The following is a 20,340-nucleotide window of genomic DNA, read 5'->3' on the forward strand; positions in this document are numbered from 1 at the left end:
CGGGCCCGCCACGGCGAAAGTTACTACAAGCCCTTGTCAGCTCCACTGCTTCACCAAGTGTGGGTATGCGTGCCACAGTGCACACACAGGCTCGACAGCAGCTGAAGTGCTGAAATGCTAAACAGCCTGCCTGAAATCACTTGGCTTGCCCGGACTGCTCCAGTCCAGTTGCCCAGTCACAGCTCTGGGTTGGACACAGAAGCGGTATGCGAGTGACCTGGCAACCTGAAGTTCACATCCACCAGCATCAAAGCTGTATGCGGGCAAAATGGTATGGTCAACGTGCTGCATGAACTGGGACCAAATGAGTTGACCCTCGCCTCTACCAGCCACCACTCATCATCAGTTGAGAGTGGAGACCAACTCGGGACCCACATCGAGCACCCCCCCCAGGCCCCCACCCCCCCGCACACACAATGCCCTTACAAACTGCATTGCCGTTCCATCACCAATATCCTGCCCTCCATGTGCCAATTCACTTGGCTAGTTGAAATGCATGCGCACGACACGGAAGCGCCCGCATACGGGTTGCGTTGGGCTCGGCCCCGGCGCAGCAACCCTTGCAAGGCACAGTGCATGGCTAGGTGCCGCGGCCTCCTCGCACAGCCCTTTGCCAGGGGTACCCTTTGCTGTCGCCCTTGTCAACCACGGGGGCACCATTTCCGTGTCAAAGTGCCACCGGCACATGCGGGCTGCTATAGACCTTTGTAGGGGCTTTCATAAGAGGAGAGGCTCTGACAGGCAGGGGGCTGGAGGGGTGTCAAAGCGTGGGCGCGTGGGGCTTATGTTGGGGCCCCACTGCTCTTGAAGGAAACTGAAATGCAGTACTTTTCAACAGCTACTCAAATGGAGGCGGCATAGAACATAGAAGAGCATGCAGCAATTTGTGCGCACTGGAACCGAACGAATCCAACAAGGGATAAATACGAGCGGGCGTTTTGTCTCAATCCCGGCGATGAGGCACATGACGGGGTTGAGTCCCGGTCGACTACCTCGCGCAGCTCTGTTACGTCGCTTGTTCGCCGTTACCGTTCAAACCCAGAAAGATGCAGGCCCTCCAGATGCGCAGCTCCTCCAAGGCCGTGGGCGCCCGCTCGGCGAAGCCCTCTCGCGCCAGCGCTGTGCGCGTCCAGGCCACCTCTCGCGTGGACAAGTGCAAGAAGAGCGACATCATTGTGTCGCCCTCCATCCTGTCCGCTGACTTCTCTCGTCTGGGCGACGAGGTGCGTCGCGCGGGCCCAACAAACCTTGCTTGCATGTGCGCTCCGCCGCCGCGGCGCTCGCTGTAGAAGAGCGCGCGGGCCCTGAACCCCTCTAATTTGTTCCCCTCGATAACAGGTGCGCGCCATCGACCAGGCCGGCTGCGACTGGGTGCACATCGACGTTATGGACGGCCGCTTCGTGCCCAACATCACCATCGGCCCGCTGGTCGTCGAGGCCCTGCGCCCCGTGACTGACAAGGTCCTGGACGTGCACCTGGTAAGTGAAGAAGCGAATCGGGCATTTGGGCTTGGCTACCGGTGCGGCCCAGGTCGCTGACTATCCGTTTTCTGCAAACGCGTCGCAGATGATCGTGGAGCCCGAGCTGCGCATCCCCGACTTCGCTAAGGCTGGCGCTGATATCATCTCGGTGCACGCTGAGCAGTCATCGACGATCCACCTGCACCGCACCCTGAACATGGTCCGTCCGCCGGTGTAGACCGTTCGGTGCCAGCACGCCGCACGTGCCGACCCAGAACAGCTTATCCGGCCGGGCCCCCAGACCCCACCAGCATGCGTAGGATTACGCTGATTGAGCACGCGCGCACCACAATCAAAGTTAATGTAACAATGGCAGTACTATGCGGCCACAGCTAGTGGTGTGCGTGTGCGGCCGCAGCTTGCAACACCCCTTGCGCTGCAACTCCTACACGCGTAATTCATGCCTCTCCCCCGTTGACCACACGCCCGCGGCGTCCCTTCCGTGCTAACTCCACCCTGCTCCCTGTCCCTCTCCACAAACAGGTCAAGGACCTGGGCTGCAAGGCCGGTGTTGTGCTGAACCCCGGCACCAGCCTGTCCACTATTGAGGAGGTGCTGGACGTTGTCGACCTGATCCTGATCATGTCCGTCAACCCCGGCTTCGGCGGCCAGAAGTTCATTGAGAGCCAGGTCGCTAAGATCCGGAACCTCAAGCGCATGTGCAACGAGAAGGTGGGCGCTGGGTTGGGCGTGCGGTCGGGTTGATCGGCAGGGGTTGATGCTGATGCATGGGTTGTAGCTGAGCTCGTATGCCGTTGTCGGGGCGTGCGTTTGCGGCAAGTGATCGTCGTATGCCCTGAACGACTACAGGCGGCGCGCAGTCTGATTGTGAATCCCAAAGAACACTGACTGAATCGCCGTAACGCCACACATTACGTCCAACTTTTGTTACCGCGCAGGGCGTGAACCCCTGGATTGAGGTTGACGGTGGCGTGACCCCCGAGAACGCCTACAAGGTGGGTTGCTAGCGTAGCATGCGGCTCAGGGCATTTTCGCATCAAATTTGCTGGTACTCGAGGCGCCAGGCTATTATGCTTGGCGGGGCTGGGCAGCCGACCTCTATTTAGAGGGATGCCGAATCTTCGCACGCGTGGCTGGTGTGCGCGCGGCGTACCATGCCGAAGCTCACAGCTGCTCGCGGCCCGTATTTGTGACCTTGCAGGTGATCGATGCGGGTGCCAATGCCCTGGTGGCCGGCTCTGCCGTGTTCAAGGCCAAGTCTTACCGCGATGGTGAGCCGCGCGCGCGGGAGTGGTTGGGCCCAGGCCGACAGTGGTGGCGCATGGACCTGGAACTGTTTCCACGGCTATTCTTGAGAGAGGCACAGTCATGATCTCTGCTTTGTGCATACACGGGTCCTTTTGCAAAGAAGTTGCACGGAAAGGGAGGCCAGGCTATGTGCGGTAATGCCAGTCAAACCATCCTCCATGTACACCAATCATTCGGTTGTTTCTGTCATACTATGCTAACCGACCCTCCTCATCCTGTGTACTTTCACCCTCGTACAGCCATCCACGGCATCAAGGTGTCGAAGGCCCCCGCCAACGTGATGGCGTAAAGCGGCTTCGTCCTTGTAACATACGGGTATTCGCGGAGGTTTTGTGGAGAGGGGCGCGGAGGTTTTGTGGCGAGGGGCGCGGAGAGGGTGAGCTGGTGTGATGAGCGGCAATTTTGGGCGAGCAAGGGGAGAGGCGGAGTGTGTGTCTCGGCGTGGGTTGAAGTCGTTTGCTGTTGTGTTTACTTTTCGAGAAGGATAGCCTTCGTTCCGGATGCAAGTAGGGATCGGTACCGCTGCGGGTTTGGGCCGCGTACTGATCTGCGTGTTGAGGCCTCTTCCATCACGTGCTGCATCTCGACGTACGGGAACTTGGCAGCGCATGGTTACGAACAGCGGAACTGTACAACGTTGGATGGCCTTAACTCCCAACCACTCACAAATCAGAGGCCTTGGACCTATGCGGCCATACCAGTCAGGGACGGGGCACACTATTTCTGGGAACTGTGACTACGCGCCAGGGTTGCCCTAGTACGTCACCCTCTCTGTATTATACGCGTATTGATGCAGCGTGCTCCTAGTACAGTACGTTAAAGTAAATTGCCTAATACCCTGGGCGGCGAAATCCGGGGGGATAGCTGGTGCAAACACGACACGCGTGCCCCGCGTGTTCGAATCGATGTAAATTTTGAGTTTCGCGGCCTTAGTCTTCTAGAGGAACTTCCTTAAGCTTGTCACACTCATATTGTTAAAAGAAAACACAGCTGCGGTGCGGAGAGCAGCCATGGCCTGGCCACGGTTCGCGAACTTCGATTTCCAGCAAGGTGGGGGGTGCCCCTGGCGACGGCGCGCCCACCCCCCACCCTGTTTTCCCCAACCTCGCCAACCTGCCTAACCCCTGTCCCATCGCACACCCTGTTTTTGGGCTGAGCCCCCTGAGCGAAGCGATCCGGTGCCTGCGTTCGTGCTGCGTTCGTGCGTCGGCAAAACATAGCATACTGTCCGGTGCCTGCCTGCGTCGACAAATAGTGCCAAACTGGCGCAAACCGCGAGCGCCACGTATTATTAATTGCTATTCCCTATTGTAGAAAAATAGGCCGCAGGGAAAACTCGGCCAGAGCGAGAAGCGACCTCGCGAGTCCATGGACATCTTGACTTTCCTCAGTCCGCGAGTATAGCTCTCGGGCCCTGAATATCTTACATCCATGTATCAAAACATGTCGACGACAAGCGTCTTGGGGCAAGAATGTCGAAAGTTTGTGCAACAGCCGAACCATGCGTGCCGATCCCGCCTTAATTATGGTTAAATATGACTAAAGTTGAACTGATGGTGATGGGGACGGTCGGCGGTGCTGGCGCCCTGCCGGCCGGCATGGCTGGCCCGCCCCTGCCCCCTGGCTGGCGTGTGGTGCCGGCGGCCAAGTCACTAGGGGTGCATTACGGGGATTGGGGCGCATGCTCCCCACCAGTTACGTTTGAGGCCGTGATGGGGGTGCTGAGTAAAATCGCGCGCATGCCCGTGTCCATGTTTGGTCGGGCGGCCGCGGCGTCGGCTTATGCTTTGGGCAAGGTCCTGTATCCTTTGGAATTTGCGGGTCTCCCCCAACTGTACGTTGTGGACCGGCTGCTAGCCAGGGTGGCGGCGGTGGTGGATCGGCGACTGTCGCCGGCCCAGTTTGATGCCAGCCCACATGCACGCCCGGTTGGCCTCTCCATTGACCTTATGCAACTGCCTCCGGCGGTGGGGGGGGCGGGCCTGTTGCCGCTGGTGCCGCATGTGAAAGCGCGGCAAGCCGGTCTCGCGGTCCGGTGTGTGTTGGGTGTGTGTGGTCTGCTGCCGTACGTGCCCCCGTGGACCCGGGTCGCGGCGGCGTGGCTGCGCCAGGTGCACCCGGCGGCAACGCCCCTGCGTTTCTTGGTGCGGGGGGCCGCGGACCGTGTGCTGAATAAGCCGCTCACCCCGGCGGGCAAGCCGTTTGCGCGCCTGCTGAAAGCCATGACTGCATTGCCCGCGGTGACTCTTGTGGCGCCGCCCGAGCCGGGCGCGTGGGTGAGTCATGTGCCGTTGTGGGCTAACCCGGCGCTGTGTGTGGACGGCCGCACGTGGGAATTGGCTTTCGCGGATTTGTTCGCTCTGCCGGGTCTGGCGTGTGTGGGCCAGCTGGTTGCAGCGCATGACGGCCTGAACGAACTGCGGCAGGCATTGACAAGCCCTTGGGCGGAGGGCTCCCGGTCTGGTGAAGCGAGTGCGGATATGTATGTGACTGCTGTGTGGAGGCGGGTGCTGCACTGGAGCACGCGGGCACGCCTGCCGTCGCCCCTGCCGGGGCCGGCGTCGCCTCAAGAGGCGGCCGACCGGTTTGCGGCGGCGGTGGCCCTTCTTCCCGCTGGCTGGGCTGCCGCCGCGCGTGCGGCCCAGCTGGCTCGGGGGCCTGCCGCCGCGCTGCCGCTCCCGGTGGCCGACGTCGTGAGTGCTACGGCGGCGTCGGTGCAACGGGTGGTGCGGGGACTCGGATGGTTGCAGTGCGGGGGGCCGCCCATCCTGCTCACTGCCTACACGGTGAAGGCGGGGACCGTGCTACAAATGGCTCCACAGTTAGCCGCCCTGAAGGCTAAGCATTTGCAGTATGTGTGCGATGCGGGTGTGTCGGGGGTGGGGGCTGCCCTGGCGGCGGGGGCCTTCGTGTGCACCTTGGCCCGCTTGTGGTCGCTGAAATGGGAGAATCATCATAAGGAAGCTCTGTGGCGTGTGGCCGCCAACGCTTGCTGGGCGTTTCCACGGCATGCTAGCGAGCGGGCGCGAGGCGTTACTGTTGACCCGTGTTGGGCGTGTGGGGTGGACATGCAGGATGGGGACCGGCGTCACTGGTTTTGGGACTGCACTGTTGCGCTGTCACTTCGGGAAAGTATGGGGCTGGCTATGGGTTTCCTGCCGGAGGAGGCTCTAAGTGCCTTCTCTCGTGAGGAGTTGTGGTTAGTGCGCCCGCCTGCGGGGCTTGCGCCACCTGTGTGGGATGTGGTGTGTCTCGCTGCTATGTCTGCCCTGGACTTTGGTCGGCAGCGTGTGGTTATGGCCGGGTTGGCGGCGCGAGCGAAGCTGCCGTCGGCCCGGGTGCTGAGCATTGGACTTGCCGTCGTAGCTGACTTCTGGGGTCGTCTCCAGACGTTTGTGACTTTGGGTATCAGGCCAAAGGGTTGGGACGCTGTGCCGTTTGCGCATCCCTTCATGTCTCGGGCTGTTGGTGACGGCATGGTTTTGCGCTTGCCGTATGACGCTGATTCCCCGCCCCCCTCGCCGTGAGAGGTTGTGCGTGGTTGGTGGCTCTGTGTGTGGGCAGGATGCACGTGTGGGCGACCGTTCTAGTACCTGGACGCTTGCGCCCTGGTTAGTGCGTGCGCTGTGCGTGTGTCCTGCGGCCTAGACGTTTCCCGGCACTCCTGTGCCTAGGCTTGTGGCGTTGAGGCACAGCGGTGGGGCTCTGGCGGGTTGAGGCTTGGCTAGGACTCACTGTGCGCGGAGTCACACGGACTTTGCCCGCGGGAGGGTTTGCAGCAAAGTCGGGGTTGGGCCCTGATAGCATTTGATGGCTCGGCGTCTTCGGGAGCTGGGACTGTCCCCTCTGTAACATCCGCATCCTTAATTATGAGGCGGCCGACCGGTTTGCGGCGGCGGTGGCCCTTCTTCCCGCTGGCTGGGCTGCCGCCGCGCGTGCGGCCCAGCTGGCTCGGGGGCCTGCCGCCGCGCTGCCGCTCCCGGTGGCCGACGTCGTGAGTGCTACGGCGGAGTCGGTGCAACGGGTGGTGCGGGGACTTGGATGGTTGCAGTGCGGGGGGCCGCCCATCCTGCTCACTGCCTACACGGTGAAGGCGGGGACCGTGCTACAAATGGCTCCACAGTTAGCCGCCCTGAAGGCTAAGCATTTGCAGTATGTGTGCGATGCGGGTGTGTCGGGGGTGGGGGCTGCCCTGGCGGCGGGGGCCTTCGTGTGCACCTTGGCCCGCTTGTGGTCGCTGAAATGGGAGAATCATCATAAGGAAGCTCTGTGGCGTGTGGCCGCCAACGCTTGCTGGGCGTTTCCACGGCATGCTAGCGAGCGGGCGCGAGGCGTTACTGTTGACCCGTGTTGGGCGTGTGGGGTGGACATGCAGGATGGGGACCGGCGTCACTGGTTTTGGGACTGCACTGTTGCGCTGTCACTGCGGGAAAGTATGGTGATGGCTATGGGTTTCCTGCCGGAGGAGGCTCTAAGTGCCTTCTCTCGTGAGGAGTTGTGGTTAGTGCGCCCGCCTGCGGGGCTTGCGCCACCTGTGTGGGATGTGATGTGTCTCGCTGCTATGTCTGCCCTGGACTTTGGTCGGCAGCGTGTGGTTATGGCCGGGTTGGCGGCGCGAGCGAAGCTGCCGTCGGCCCGGGTGCTGAGCATTGGACTTGCCGTCGTAGCTGACTTCTGGGGTCGTCTCCAGACGTTTGTGACTTTGGGTATCAGGCCAAAGGGTTGGGACGCTGTGCCGTTTGCGCATCCCTTCATGTCTCGGGCTGTTGGTGACGGCATGGTTTTGCGCTTGCCGTATGACGCTGATTCCCCGCCCCCCTCGCCGTGAGAGGTTGTGCGTGGTTGGTGGCTCTGTGTGTGGGCAGGATGCACGTGTGGGCGACCGTTCTAGTACCTGGACGCTTGCGCCCTGGTTAGTGCGTGCGCTGTGCGTGTGTCCTGCGGCCTAGACGTTTCCCGGCACTCCTGTGCCTAGGCTTGTGGCGTTGAGGCACAGCGGTGGGGCTCTGGCGGGTTGAGGCTTGGCTAGGACTCACTGTGCGCGGAGTCACACGGACTTTGCCCGCGGGAGGGTTTGCAGCAAAGTCGGGGTTGGGCCCTGATAGCATTTGATGGCTCGGCGTCTTCGGGAGCTGGGACTGTCCCCTCTGTAACATCCGCATCCTTAATTATGAGGCGGCCGACCGGTTTGCGGCGGCGGTGGCCCTTCTTCCCGCTGGCTGGGCTGCCGCCGCGCGTGCGGCCCAGCTGGCTCGGGGGCCTGCCGCCGCGCTGCCGCTCCCGGTGGCCGACGTCGTGAGTGCTACGGCGGAGTCGGTGCAACGGGTGGTGCGGGGACTTGGATGGTTGCAGTGCGGGGGGCCGCCCATCCTGCTCACTGCCTACACGGTGAAGGCGGGGACCGTGCTACAAATGGCTCCACAGTTAGCCGCCCTGAAGGCTAAGCATTTGCAGTATGTGTGCGATGCGGGTGTGTCGGGGGTGGGGGCTGCCCTGGCGGCGGGGGCCTTCGTGTGCACCTTGGCCCGCTTGTGGTCGCTGAAATGGGAGAATCATCATAAGGAAGCACTGTGGCGTGTGGCCGCCAACGCTTGCTGGGCGTTTCCACGGCATGCTAGCGAGCGGGCGCGAGGCGTTACTGTTGACCCGTGTTGGGCGTGTGGGGTTGACATGCAGGATGGGGACAGGCGTCACTGGTTTTGGGACTGCACTGTTGCGCTGTCACTGCGGGAAAGTATGGGGATGGCTATGGGTTTCCTGCCGGAGGAGGCTCTAAGTGCCTTCTCTCGTGAGGAGTTGTGGTTAGTGCGCCCGCCTGCGGGGCTTGCGCCACCTGTGTGGGATGTGGTGTGTCTCGCTGCTATGTCTGCCCTGGACTTTGGTCGGCAGCGTGTGGTTATGGCCGGGTTGGCGGCGCGAGCGAAGCTGCCGTCGGCCCGGGTGCTGAGCATTGGACTTGCCGTCGTAGCTGACTTCTGGGGTCGTCTCCAGACGTTTGTGACTTTGGGTATCAGGCCAAAGGGTTGGGACGCTGTGCCGTTTGCGCATCCCTTCATGTCTCGGGCTGTTGGTGACGGCATGGTTTTGCGCTTGCCGTATGACGCTGATTCCCCGCCCCCCTCGCCGTGAGAGGTTGTGCGTGGTTGGTGGCTCTGTGTGTGGGCAGGATGCACGTGTGGGCGACCGTTCTAGTACCTGGACGCTTGCGCCCTGGTTAGTGCGTGCGCTGTGCGTGTGTCCTGCGGCCTAGACGTTTCCCGGCACTCCTGTGCCTAGGCTTGTGGCGTTGAGGCACAGCGGTGGGGCTCTGGCGGGTTGAGGCTTGGCTAGGACTCACTGTGCGCGGAGTCACACGGACTTTGCCCGCGGGAGGGTTTGCAGCAAAGTCGGGGTTGGGCCCTGATAGCATTTGATGGCTCGGCGTCTTCGGGAGCTGGGACTGTCCCCTCTGTAACATCCGCATCCTTAATTATGAGGCGGCCGACCGGTTTGCGGCGGCGGTGGCCCTTCTTCCCGCTGGCTGGGCTGCCGCCGCGCGTGCGGCCCAGCTGGCTCGGGGGCCTGCCGCCGCGCTGCCGCTCCCGGTGGCCGACGTCGTGAGTGCTACGGCGGAGTCGGTGCAACGGGTGGTGCGGGGACTTGGATGGTTGCAGTGCGGGGGGCCGCCCATCCTGCTCACTGCCTACACGGTGAAGGCGGGGACCGTGCTACAAATGGCTCCACAGTTAGCCGCCCTGAAGGCTAAGCATTTGCAGTATGTGTGCGATGCGGGTGTGTCGGGGGTGGGGGCTGCCCTGGCGGCGGGGGCCTTCGTGTGCACCTTGGCCCGCTTGTGGTCGCTGAAATGGGAGAATCATCATAAGGAAGCACTGTGGCGTGTGGCCGCCAACGCTTGCTGGGCGTTTCCACGGCATGCTAGCGAGCGGGCGCGAGGCGTTACTGTTGACCCGTGTTGGGCGTGTGGGGTTGACATGCAGGATGGGGACCGGCGTCACTGGTTTTGGGACTGCACTGTTGCGCTGTCCCTGCGGGAAAGTATGGGGCTGGCTATGGGTTTCCTGCCGGAGGAGGCTCTAAGTGCCTTCTCTCGTGAGGAGTTGTGGTTAGTGCGCCCGCCTGCGGGGCTTGCGCCACCTGTGTGGGATGTGGTGTGTCTCGCTGCTATGTCTGCCCTGGACTTTGGTCGGCAGCGTGTGGTTATGGCCGGGTTGGCGGCGCGAGCGAAGCTGCCGTCGGCCCGGGTGCTGAGCATTGGACTTGCCGTCGTAGCTGACTTCTGGGGTCGTCTCCAGACGTTTGTGACTTTGGGTATCAGGCCAAAGGGTTGGGACGCTGTGCCGTTTGCGCATCCCTTCATGTCTCGGGCTGTTGGTGACGGCATGGTTTTGCGCTTGCCGTATGACGCTGATTCCCCGCCCCCCTCGCCGTGAGAGGTTGTGCGTGGTTGGTGGCTTTGTGTGTGGGCAGGATGCACGTGTGGGCGACCGTTCTAGTACCTGGACGCTTGCGCCCTGGTTAGTGCGTGCGCTGTGCGTGTGTCCTGCGGCCTAGACGTTTCCCGGCACTCCTGTGCCTAGGCTTGTGGCGTTGAGGCACAGCGGTGGGGCTCTGGCGGGTTGAGGCTTGGCTAGGACTCACTGTGCGCGGAGTCACACGGACTTTGCCCGCGGGAGGGTTTGCAGCAAAGTCGGGGTTGGGCCCTGATAGCATTTGATGGCTCGGCGTCTTCGGGAGCTGGGACTGTCCCCTCTGTAACATCCGCATCCTTAATTATGAGGCGGCCGACCGGTTTGCGGCGGCGGTGGCCCTTCTTCCCGCTGGCTGGGCTGCCGCCGCGCGTGCGGCCCAGCTGGCTCGGGGGCCTGCCGCCGCGCTGCCGCTCCCGGTGGCCGACGTCGTGAGTGCTACGGCGGAGTCGGTGCAACGGGTGGTGCGGGGACTTGGATGGTTGCAGTGCGGGGGGCCGCCCATCCTGCTCACTGCCTACACGGTGAAGGCGGGGACCGTGCTACAAATGGCTCCACAGTTAGCCGCCCTGAAGGCTAAGCATTTGCAGTATGTGTGCGATGCGGGTGTGTCGGGGGTGGGGGCTGCCCTGGCGGCGGGGGCCTTCGTGTGCACCTTGGCCCGCTTGTGGTCGCTGAAATGGGAGAATCATCATAAGGAAGCACTGTGGCGTGTGGCCGCCAACGCTTGCTGGGCGTTTCCACGGCATGCTAGCGAGCGGGCGCGAGGCGTTACTGTTGACCCGTGTTGGGCGTGTGGGGTTGACATGCAGGATGGGGACCGGCGTCACTGGTTTTGGGACTGCACTGTTGCGCTGTCACTTCGGGAAAGTATGGGGCTGGCTATGGGTTTCCTGCCGGAGGAGGCTCTAAGTGCCTTCTCTCGTGAGGAGTTGTGGTTAGTGCGCCCGCCTGCGGGGCTTGCGCCACCTGTGTGGGATGTGGTGTGTCTCGCTGCTATGTCTGCCCTGGACTTTGGTCGGCAGCGTGTGGTTATGGCCGGGTTGGCGGCGCGAGCGAAGCTGCCGTCGGCCCGGGTGCTGAGCATTGGACTTGCCGTCGTAGCTGACTTCTGGGGTCGTCTCCAGACGTTTGTGACTTTGGGTATCAGGCCAAAGGGTTGGGACGCTGTGCCGTTTGCGCATCCCTTCATGTCTCGGGCTGTTGCTGACGGCATGGTTTTGCGCTTGCCGTATGACGCTGATTCCCCGCCCCCCTCGCCGTGAGAGGTTGTGCGTGGTTGGTGGCTCTGTGTGTGGGAAGGATGCACGTGTGGGCGACCGTTCTAGTACCTGGACGCTTGCGCCCTGGTTAGTGCGTGCGCTGTGCGTGTGTCCTGTGGCCTCGACGTTTCCCGGCACTCCTGTGCCTAGGCTTGTGGCGTTGAGGCACAGCGGTGGGGCTCTGGCGGGTTGAGGCTTGGCTAGGACTCACTGTGCGCGGAGTCACACGGACTTTGCCCGCGGGAGGGTTTGCAGCAAAGTCGGGGTTGGTGGAGTCAAGTTGGGCCCTGATAGCATGTGATGGCTCGGCGTCTTCGGGTGCTGGGACTGTCCCCTCTGTAACATCCGCATCCTTAATTATGTCGCGGCCCCGGATCACGCGCCCGAGCCCCACTAGCCGTTTGTGGTGCTTGTGGGATTTGGAATGAGGTATCACGGGCTCATGTGTGGAGTGGCGTGGACAGGGCGTGGCGGTGCCTTTGGTATGCCCCTTTGCCAGTCCCGCTGGGCTTGCAAGGGTGCTGTTTATGTCGCCGGTACCCATCGCCACATCCCTTGCTCCAGGGGCTCAGCCCATTTTCCAGCTGTACAAAGCTGACACCCCTTGTCCCCAGCCCAACGTATTTTCCCAACGCACTAGCGATGGCAGCGTCATATTACGTATTCCAGTACGTAGTACGTAGTACGCGTACTACGTACGAGGCAACCCTGCTACGCGCCGCACCTGTCACGAAAGCACTCGGGATGGCGCTTGCTACAATCGCGTAAAAACCTGTGCGGCCCTGGGCCCAACGCTTCCATCATGTAGGTGTGGAGCAGGGTGCGCAGCTGGCTTGCACTCCCCGCGGCTCACTTTTATTGATATGCTTGAAAGAACGCAACACGCACAAGCGAACATGACGTTGTAGAGCCGAGGCCAGTGAGCTAGCACAAGCAAAAGAAAAGCGTGAGCATGAGCAGCGACCACAACTGCTACGTTACCTTTGACGAGATAACCGCGCGCCAAGCTGCGCCACTCCGGCGTCCTAAAGCTCTCAGCTGGTGTATACGGCTGTCAGAGGCTGGGCTGGCGTAGACTGGCCGCAGACTACCAAGCGAAGGCTGCGATGCGTTGTGATAACGCGAACCCCAAGAGACCCACCTGGAACACAGCCAGGCATCCGCGGTGAGCCAGGAGTAGTACGTACATGCGAGGACAAGAGGAAAGAGAACGGCAGAAAGGAGGGTGCGGCATGGCGGTTGTCAAAACGTTGAGGCCGGCGCAGAAAACAAACCAGGGTGGCTGCCTAGCTGCGGCCGGGCTGACGCGAAGGCTGACTGGCTGCTGTATATGGTGAGCTGAGACTGGTATGAAAGGCTGGTGCCGGCCAGGCGAGTTGGGCATGAGGCGCCGCTGCATGGGGACACGACGCGCTGTAGGCCATGGGGCAACTGACGGGTGCGGACCGTAGTACGGTTCCCCACACCCGTCCAGGAACCGGCCCACGCACGGTGCAGCGGGGCCGGCCGGGTGGAGGAACCGGGCTGGCAGCTGGGCTGGACGTCGCGACGTTGAATCGACAAGAATCTGGGCCCCACAGGGGGTCGGGGCGTGCAGGGGCGCTGCGGGCGTGCCGACGACGCCAGCGTGTCCCAAAACACCGAAGTCCACGTGAAAGCCAGAAGAGATAAACGCTGACAAGAATAAAGCCAGCAACGTTCCAAAAATAGTCTCAGTACAAACGAGATTTGTGCAGGGCACCGTGCCAACCGCGTGAATGGTGGCTGCACCCGCAAGCGGGAGGCTCGCCCTTGCCAAACACTTAAGGGCGGGACCTTAAGTAGGTCCCTGCCACTGGGCAACAGATACCAGCGTGAACTTGCCGGGGCCCAGGGGCGAGTATCCCTGTTCTGTCCTGTTATTGATATGCTTGAAAGAACGCAACACGCACAAGCGAACATGACGTTGTAGAGCCGAGGCCAGTGAGCTAGCACAAGCAAAAGAAAAGCGTGAGCATGAGCAGCGACCACAACTGCTACGTTACCTTTGACGAGATAACCGCGCGCCAAGCTGCGCCACTCCGGCGTCCTAAAGCTCTCAGCTGGTGTATACGGCTGTCAGAGGCTGGGCTGGCGTAGACTGGCCGCAGACTACCAAGCGAAGGCTGCTCACCAGATGCATGCACGACCCCTGTGCTGAGCGCACCCCTTCGCAAGCAACTAGCGGAGTAGCGGCTCGGTATGAACACGTTCCGGATTGCGGACGCTGCTGAGGTGTGCGGAGTGCGGACGCTGCTTGCAACAGCACTTCGGTACTGGCGTGTTCAGTTAGTTCGTAAGCGGGTGACACGCGTTGAACATAACGCCCAAACCCCTGGCTTTCTACGCTTTCCTTCGACAACCCCTACATGTCACGACCAGAGGTGCCCCTGGTCACAACAAGAAGCTCCAGAACCCATCGCCTAGTATGGACGAAACCGCACAAGTCACCAGTAGGACACAGCTCCAGCGATTGTAACACTCGCTTACCCCCGCACAACCTTTCTGAAGCTCCTTGCTGACCCTGAGGCGGCCTGTTAGTCCATTCCTCGCAATAGCGCATCTACCACATCTGAGACTGACACGCACCTCCTCTACTACTCGTTACACGGTCTGTCCTCAGATACACTGACAAGTTTGCCGTGCATGTTCAGGTCTCGTCATTTGGTTCAGGACGCGCGCGCCTCATGCATGAAAGGCGGTTTATGTCCTTGCCGTTGCCGCGGCTGGACGGTGCTATGCACTGTGCATACCTACCAGAATCCGTCCCACACGAGGCCACCCGACATGCAGTGGGCCGCTTGCCGATGAATGCCTGGCAGCGCCCACAGCCAGAGCCGTCTTTCCCCGCTTCACAGACCCTAATATGTAGAGTGTCCCGCCCAGTTGACCCCTAGCCTTGCTAACCCCGTTTCGCACATTCTTGCCATAACTACGCGCTACTCCCAGAGTGTTCCACCCAAAGCTGAGTCCCCTCGCCCCACCGTCCAGTCCAGTCAGCAGTGATTCTGCTCATAGCTAGTGCTCGGTCGTCGTTATTTGCTCTTCATCCATGCTTCCAACTGCTGCACGCCAGGTCCGCGCCACGCGGTGCTGCAGTTACGAGGCCTTCGCCACCGGCTACAGTTCAGGGCAGGCGGAGGACACATGTCAGCAGCTTGCAACGGAGGGTGGCGGGGAACCGCGTATGACACCGTCCTTGTTGGGACACAAAGCAACCGTGGCAACACAATGTGTCCCCGGCTGAGTCCGACCACAAAAACTGTTTGGAAGCAATCTCATTCACGCCAGCTAAAAGGTTCCGGCGCAATAGCAGTCCCCATGCCCGATGCCACCAGCCACAACGAACGCACTGACCTGGAGCTTGCGGACAATGTCCGCGGGCACCTCGTCCAGCTCGCCCGGTAGCCAATTGAACAGCGGTGGTAGTGCGCGGCCTGCAGGCCGAGGGAAATCAAAGAGCGACTGGGATTAGGCCCGAATCCTGTTCGCTGGTGTCTTGCCGCCCCTTCCACCCATGCCTCCCCTTCCGCCAACACCACTTGCGCAACCTCTGTCACCCATACCGGTTACGGGTCATTCGACCTCGCTCACCGTTCGGAAGCCGCGTGGCCGGATCCCGCAGCTCATCGAAGAAGGGGTGCGTCATGGCCTGCACCGCGGTCATGCGCTTCTGGGGCGCGTACTGCAGCAGCTTGGACACCTGCGGAAGGAAGAATGGCAGATGGCTGCTTAGGAGGAAAACAACCAGTGTGTTGAAAAGACAACCCCAAGCTTCTGAGCCGCCGTGCACTGCATGGCCGCTGTACCTACCAGGTCCACGGCGTCCGGCGGCATCCGCTTGCTGAACACCTTCGTCCAGGGGTGCGCCTTGATCTGGGGGAACTTGAACTCCGTGTAGTTGGGGTTCATTGCGTTAATCTCCTCGCGCGTGGGCGTGCCCAGCACCTTGATGATCTCCACCAGCTGGTCCACGCCGCTCTCACCCGGGAATAGCGGCTGCCCCAGCAGCAGCTCCGCCAGCACGCAGCCCACCGACCAGACGTCGATGGCGCTGGTGTAGTCGGTTGCGCCAAAGATGAGCTCCGGCGCGCGATAGTAGCGTGAGCAAATGTACGAGATGTTGGGCTCCCCCTTCACCAGCACCTTGGCGCTGCCGAAGTCGCACAGCTTCAGCTGGTGCGTCTCCGTGTTCACCAGTAGGTTCTGGGGCTTGATGTCGCGGTGGCAGATGCCCATTTTGTGGATCGAGTTGAGCGCGCGGCACATCTGGTATGCGTACAGCTTAACGAACAGGTTGGGCATCCGCTGGTTGTTCTTCGCGTAGTGCTTGCTGATGCGGTACACCGTGTCCGGCACGAACTCCAGGACCAGGTGGAGGTAAGTCTCGTCCTTGTCGGTGTGAGAGTAGAAGCAGTGCTTCAGCTTCACGATGTTGGGATGGTCTACCAGCTTCATGATTTGCAGTTCACGGTTTTTGAACCGCTTGTCCTGCAGCACCTTCTTGATGGCAACCTGCAATGGAAACGAGCGCCGGTTCAGCATTTGCTTGTGCTAACCAGTCGCGCACATGCGCGCCATGCCGAATACCCACCGTCTCGCCCGTCTCCAGGCAGGTCGCTTGGAAGACCACACCAAAGGACCCGTTGCCTACGACCCGGTCCGTTGAGTAGTTGTACGTCTGCCGAGAAGCCCCAGTGCCTGACGACGCCGACAGCACATGGCCACCGGTCTTGAGGTCGCCCTCAATCAGCCGGCCCTCAAAAATCTACGGGGTCATGAGGAGCGCGTGCGAGTCAATAAAAGCCCCGCGTATCGGGGCGGTGTGCGCAGACGCGCGAGCACATTGCGACAGTCGCACCTCCGCTGTTGCCGCGTTCTGCTGCGCCTTGCTTGACCCCGCCTCATCGTCCTTATCCTTGATGTTCAGCTCCTTCATGCCCTGCAGCACCATAGAACCAGCGCTCAACGCATGCAACCACAGCGACCTCCCCTTTCCCTCCTTGCCTGCTGCAAATCGTTGCCAGAGACAGAGGGTTGCTGGGCCGGGTTGGCCACACTGGCACTCATTGCCACCTGCAGAACAGGCCAGCAGCGTGAGCTGGTGCTGCTGCGAGCGGGCCAGAGCTGTTCCCCACCTGTGCTACTCGGAGATCGAGTACTGGGGTCCAAGCCGAGTGAGGACCTGAGAGGCAGTTCCAGGAGCGCGAAGGCCTCAGAAGATTTCAAAACTCAGCCCGATATGCCTGTCCGGAAGTGGAAGCGCAGGCTGGGCTGCCTGCCAACTGCAGACCTACGCTGGGGCGCGGTGCTGCGGAGCGGCCTTATGTGCGACGATGGATGGACCCTTCCTTGCCGTAGCAGACTTAGCCGCGGGTCCCCATTAGCATTTCGGAAAGTTAGGGAGTGCGTCTTAAACAATTTCGTAGCACAAGGCCCCAAGGCCCCACAGATATTACGTAGCGAGCGCGAAAGTACTTATAGAACACCTTATGTGCAACCTATGTGCGCGGCGGTAAACGGCAGCGGCGAGGCGTCGGCCCCCATCATTTGACCACGCCATTCCCTCAAGCCCCCTCGCGCCTTCATATTTGACATGAGGAAGTTATGTGGTGCTATATTTGCAGCCGACATTTACCCTTCGTTGGGAGCCTACAAACAAACGTTTGGTGCGGCACATGTGCAGTCCGTGTGCTGCACTTGTTTGGAACCACTGTGCACGCAAATAGACAACAACAATTCGGGACATATTTCCCTTGAACAAGCCTGCTGCACCGCGTCTGGGTGGCACGCTTGCGAACATGCCCACGCCCTTGCGTGCCGCAAAGCATGGAGGAGTCCAAGCGGGTTCTTACGCTGACGCTTTGCTGGCTGCTTGTCCCGTAGCTCCCCAAGGCCATTGTTATAGGAGGCTTGCCCCTGCAGTACCTGGGGTGGCGGGTGCCCAGAGCCTACGGCTGCATTCCTGCTGCCTCCAGGGTGCCCCCACGGCTGCAATCCTGCTTTGCCTGGTGTCTCCAACCGATGAATCGTGCTGGGCTCGCTGCCTCCACTTCACTTTCATAGTATATAGGCGCCAAGCGCCTTCTAGGCTTCTACTGCATCCCTCCGTCGCATATTGTTTGCCATGTGCTGGGGTCTGGGAATCAGGTGTATCCTACGGGAATTTACCAACCTGCCTTAACCGTTAACCCTGTCCCATCGCGCATCCCTCTGGTGCCTATCCGGGGTGCTGCACATAGGGCTGGAAGCGCGGTCAAGACGTGGCAAACCACTTACACGCTCAGGCGCTGTGCTATGTATTCGTCCGCCTACTACTTCCAGGCTTACAACACCAAGAGAACTAAAGGACTTCACAGCCCCAACCACTCCTCGCGTGTCTGATGTATCTCTGCCGCAGAACTGCGTTCAGTTCAGGAGGTCACATGCTGCCCATCACATGTACCGGGCCGACCCCGTGGGCTGACTAGCACTTGCACTAACCTCACTCCCGTGCTGCCCGGCAGCTCCGACAACCTCCTTGGGCATCGTGCGCATTTTGTTTCATTCAAAGCATCTTCGATAACCCCATGGTAAAGCCCGTAAACATGTCACCGCACGTAGCCACATGCCACGATCATTTGCATACGAGTACAAGGCATCATGATGCCAGTTTATCACTTGCAAAGGGCAAGGGCTTGGCCTGCTTCCGCACGGCAGGTGTAGCCCCTGGCCTTGCCCCAGGCGCGTTCAATCGGTGGCAGATGCACGCATGCTCAGCGGCTCAGCGCACCACCCCTACCTCCATGTGTCTTCAGCAAAGTGACTGTCTGTCCTAATCTACATCCCGCTTGAGAGCACGGTGTCCAAAGCGTGGACCACCTGCAAGCATTCAGGCGAACACCAGCTCAGGTGAGGAACATCATGCTTTTGGACTGGGGCACCTGCCTGCATGCACATCGCGCGTGCAGTCCGCAGGCGCCAGGAGCAGCGCCAGGCTAGACAACAGCGCACAAAACTCTTGCCAGCCTACCTGAAGCGAGATGGAGCCCACCGCGCACATGAGAGTCGCCATTAGGAGTGCCTCCCGGAAGCTGCACAACGCAGATTCCGAGATGGCAAGGTTAGATAGTATGGTACTAGAATGCAATTACGCACGCCGTGATCTGACATATCACATGTGCCTCGTCCTGCACGGCATGAGTTCGATCCTATGTTGCTCAGCCCGTCCTGACGTCCACATGTCCTGGCCCTACATGGAACCTGCCACAGCTTCTTCAATGGGCACGTACCTGTACAGGTCTCGCAGGAACTGCTGCCGCCGGAAACCCAAGCCTTTCAGGCCGAAAGGGTCTAGATATAGCGAATACACGCAGCGCCACAAAATCATCAGCGCAAGCATACCAGTGGCGGTCACAAATGGCTCTCCAACGCCGCGGGCTGCCAGCGGCAGGGCAGTGCCCCAGTCCGTGTCACCCACCAGCGACCTGTGGAGGGGCACCGAAGCCGACCGCAGGATGGAGCGTCGACCATTTGGAGCAGCCTTGGCTGTAGGGGAGAGCGCCGGTGCGCCACGCCCTGGATTCAGCCATGGTGTCACGGCCGCCAAGCTCCAATTTATGCCCACAGCGTACCAGCAACACAAGTGCGTTGAAACAAGACTTCCTCTTACCGGCTCTCCACCGCCGTGACAATCACCAGCTGCGCCGCCGCCACCGGCATGGCGCTTAGCCATGTCAAAGAGGCCACACGCAGCGCCGCCGGAAGGTCAGAGGTGGCGGCGGTGCGGTATGCGCCCACCATGAGGCCCGCCGCCACCCAGGTGCCGACCAGCGTCACGGTGAGCGCCACGAACTCGCTGAACCGCGTTGGCGAGAAGTCGAGCGGCGCCAGCCAGCCGGGAAAGTCTGGGCTGGTGATGATGGCGGCAATCTGTGGCAGCGGCCGGTGGTGGACGGGGGACATGACACCATAGGTGGATGAAGCATACACAGTAATGAGGCGGAGGTGCACGTTCGGTGACGACACACACAAACTGCAATCGAAGCGTTTGTGATTGGCTGAGTCGCGGCACATGTTAGCAAATGCCACCTCTTGGTTGTGCGTGCGAAGTTGTGGTGTGCGGCCAGCGCGTGTGCTGAAGAGCGACCAGGGGCTCCCGGCCAGACAACGGTTGCGTTGCGGACGTGAGGTAAACCGCTCACCTGCTTGTACAGGCAGAAGTTGACTGCAAGCGCAGGAGTTACACATGCAGGTGACAGCAGGTTAAGAGGTGATACTGAGGGCTGAGGGCCCAAACTTAAAGCGTATGATACGCAGGGACCAGCAGTGTGCCAACACGCCTTCATGGTACCTGTTCACGAGTCCCACGGCACTTACTGATGGCCACTACGTCTCCAACCAGCAGCTCTCGGTTCTCAATCCGCATCAGCTTTTGATCATCGTCACGCGGCCCCCCTGGCCCTTGCGCGAAGCAGGTGGTCAGGGCGTGGCGGTCGTTGCCGGCGCCGTTCCCGGCGGGGCGGGCCTGCCGGGGGGCAACTCCAGGCCAGTCGGCTGTAAGCCGGGCTGGCGCGCGGGGACGTTGCAGTCCGTAGGACTGCGCAGGTATTAGATGATGAAAAGAGCTTGTAGTGCTGCCGCCAACACTGCGTGTAGCCAGCATTGCCCGCTGAACGAGGGTTTTGGAACAGTCACCAAAGGCACAAAGGCCAGTGGGATACAAGTGGATGATGATGTAATTTTATGTCCAGGCTTGCAGGTGAGCGACTCAAATTGTGTGATTGCTGTGCTGATGCAGATGAGAAGGAAGCTTTCTCCGTTTT

The 20,340-nt window shown here is 61.0% G+C and overlaps 5 protein-coding genes across 5 annotated transcripts; 2 read left to right on the forward strand and 3 right to left on the reverse strand.

Annotated features, from left to right (window-relative positions):
* Window positions 1-9: 9 nt before the first annotated feature.
* CHLRE_12g511952v5 (uncharacterized protein) lies at window positions 10-905 on the reverse strand. Its single transcript, XM_043068246.1, has one exon. The coding sequence runs from the start codon at window positions 658-660 to the stop codon at window positions 484-486; it is 177 nt and encodes a 58-aa protein (XP_042918122.1). The 5' UTR covers window positions 661-905; the 3' UTR covers window positions 10-483.
* A 107-nt stretch (window positions 906-1,012) lies between these two features.
* CHLRE_12g511900v5 (uncharacterized protein) lies at window positions 1,013-3,713 on the forward strand. Its single transcript, XM_001691019.2, has 7 exons — window positions 1,013-1,223; window positions 1,339-1,479; window positions 1,568-1,681; window positions 2,005-2,193; window positions 2,421-2,477; window positions 2,684-2,753; window positions 3,030-3,713. The coding sequence occupies exons 1-7, from the start codon at window positions 1,047-1,049 to the stop codon at window positions 3,077-3,079; spliced, it is 798 nt and encodes a 265-aa protein (XP_001691071.1). The 5' UTR covers window positions 1,013-1,046; the 3' UTR covers window positions 3,080-3,713.
* Window positions 3,714-10,945: 7,232 nt separating this feature from the next.
* CHLRE_12g511902v5 (uncharacterized protein) lies at window positions 10,946-11,872 on the forward strand. The gene is made up of 2 exons (XM_043068244.1): window positions 10,946-11,193; window positions 11,407-11,872. The coding sequence occupies exons 1-2, from the start codon at window positions 11,129-11,131 to the stop codon at window positions 11,519-11,521; spliced, it is 180 nt and encodes a 59-aa protein (XP_042918123.1). The 5' UTR covers window positions 10,946-11,128; the 3' UTR covers window positions 11,522-11,872.
* A 1,537-nt stretch (window positions 11,873-13,409) lies between these two features.
* Window positions 13,410-17,255, reverse strand: CHLRE_12g511850v5 (uncharacterized protein). The gene is made up of 10 exons (XM_001690829.2): window positions 17,110-17,255; window positions 16,834-17,013; window positions 16,675-16,721; window positions 16,544-16,612; window positions 16,398-16,478; window positions 16,131-16,304; window positions 15,350-16,051; window positions 15,131-15,239; window positions 14,894-14,973; window positions 13,410-14,656 (listed from the first exon to the last, which is right to left on the reverse strand). The coding sequence occupies exons 1-10, from the start codon at window positions 17,123-17,125 to the stop codon at window positions 14,636-14,638; spliced, it is 1,479 nt and encodes a 492-aa protein (XP_001690881.2). The 5' UTR covers window positions 17,126-17,255; the 3' UTR covers window positions 13,410-14,635.
* A 544-nt stretch (window positions 17,256-17,799) lies between these two features.
* On the reverse strand, window positions 17,800-20,255 carry CHLRE_12g511800v5 (uncharacterized protein). Its single transcript, XM_001690828.2, has 6 exons — window positions 19,895-20,255; window positions 19,720-19,742; window positions 19,188-19,447; window positions 18,808-19,002; window positions 18,549-18,609; window positions 17,800-18,397 (listed from the first exon to the last, which is right to left on the reverse strand). Exons 1-6 carry the CDS (start codon window positions 20,178-20,180, stop codon window positions 18,356-18,358), a joined length of 867 nt encoding a protein of 288 aa, XP_001690880.1. The 5' UTR covers window positions 20,181-20,255; the 3' UTR covers window positions 17,800-18,355.
* Window positions 20,256-20,340: the final 85 nt, after the last annotated feature.

The sequence above is a fragment of the Chlamydomonas reinhardtii genome, chromosome 12 (genome assembly GCF_000002595.2).
Source record: "Chlamydomonas reinhardtii strain CC-503 cw92 mt+ chromosome 12, whole genome shotgun sequence".
NCBI classification, from domain to species: domain Eukaryota; kingdom Viridiplantae; phylum Chlorophyta; class Chlorophyceae; order Chlamydomonadales; family Chlamydomonadaceae; genus Chlamydomonas; species Chlamydomonas reinhardtii.

Excerpts from the sequence above, each read along its gene's own strand:
- CHLRE_12g511952v5 (XM_043068246.1), bottom strand. The coding sequence starts at position 660 with ATGGTGCCCCCGTGGTTGACAAGGGCGACAGCAAAGGGTACCCCTGGC.
- CHLRE_12g511900v5 (XM_001691019.2), top strand. The coding sequence starts at position 1,047 with ATGCAGGCCCTCCAGATGCGCAGCTCCTCCAAGGCCGTGGGCGCCCGC. Across the intron at positions 1,682-2,004 it reads TGCACCGCACCCTGAACATG|GTCAAGGACCTGGGCTGCAA; the intron begins GTCCGTCCGCCG and ends CTCCACAAACAG. Across the intron at positions 2,478-2,683 it reads CCCCCGAGAACGCCTACAAG|GTGATCGATGCGGGTGCCAA; the intron begins GTGGGTTGCTAG and ends GTGACCTTGCAG.
- CHLRE_12g511902v5 (XM_043068244.1), top strand. The coding sequence starts at position 11,129 with ATGGGGCTGGCTATGGGTTTCCTGCCGGAGGAGGCTCTAAGTGCCTTC. Across the intron at positions 11,194-11,406 it reads TTCTCTCGTGAGGAGTTGTG|GCCAAAGGGTTGGGACGCTG; the intron begins GTTAGTGCGCCC and ends TTTGGGTATCAG.
- CHLRE_12g511850v5 (XM_001690829.2), bottom strand. Across the intron at positions 16,305-16,397 it reads AGAACGCGGCAACAGCGGAG|ATTTTTGAGGGCCGGCTGAT; the intron begins GTGCGACTGTCG and ends ATGACCCCGTAG. Across the intron at positions 14,974-15,130 it reads GGCCACGCGGCTTCCGAACG|GCCGCGCACTACCACCGCTG; the intron begins GTGAGCGAGGTC and ends CTCGGCCTGCAG.
- CHLRE_12g511800v5 (XM_001690828.2), bottom strand. The coding sequence starts at position 20,180 with ATGCTGGCTACACGCAGTGTTGGCGGCAGCACTACAAGCTCTTTTCAT. Across the intron at positions 19,743-19,894 it reads TGGAGACGTAGTGGCCATCA|TCAACTTCTGCCTGTACAAG; the intron begins GTAAGTGCCGTG and ends CTGCGCTTGCAG. Across the intron at positions 19,003-19,187 it reads GTCACGGCGGTGGAGAGCCG|GTCGCTGGTGGGTGACACGG; the intron begins GTAAGAGGAAGT and ends GCCCCTCCACAG.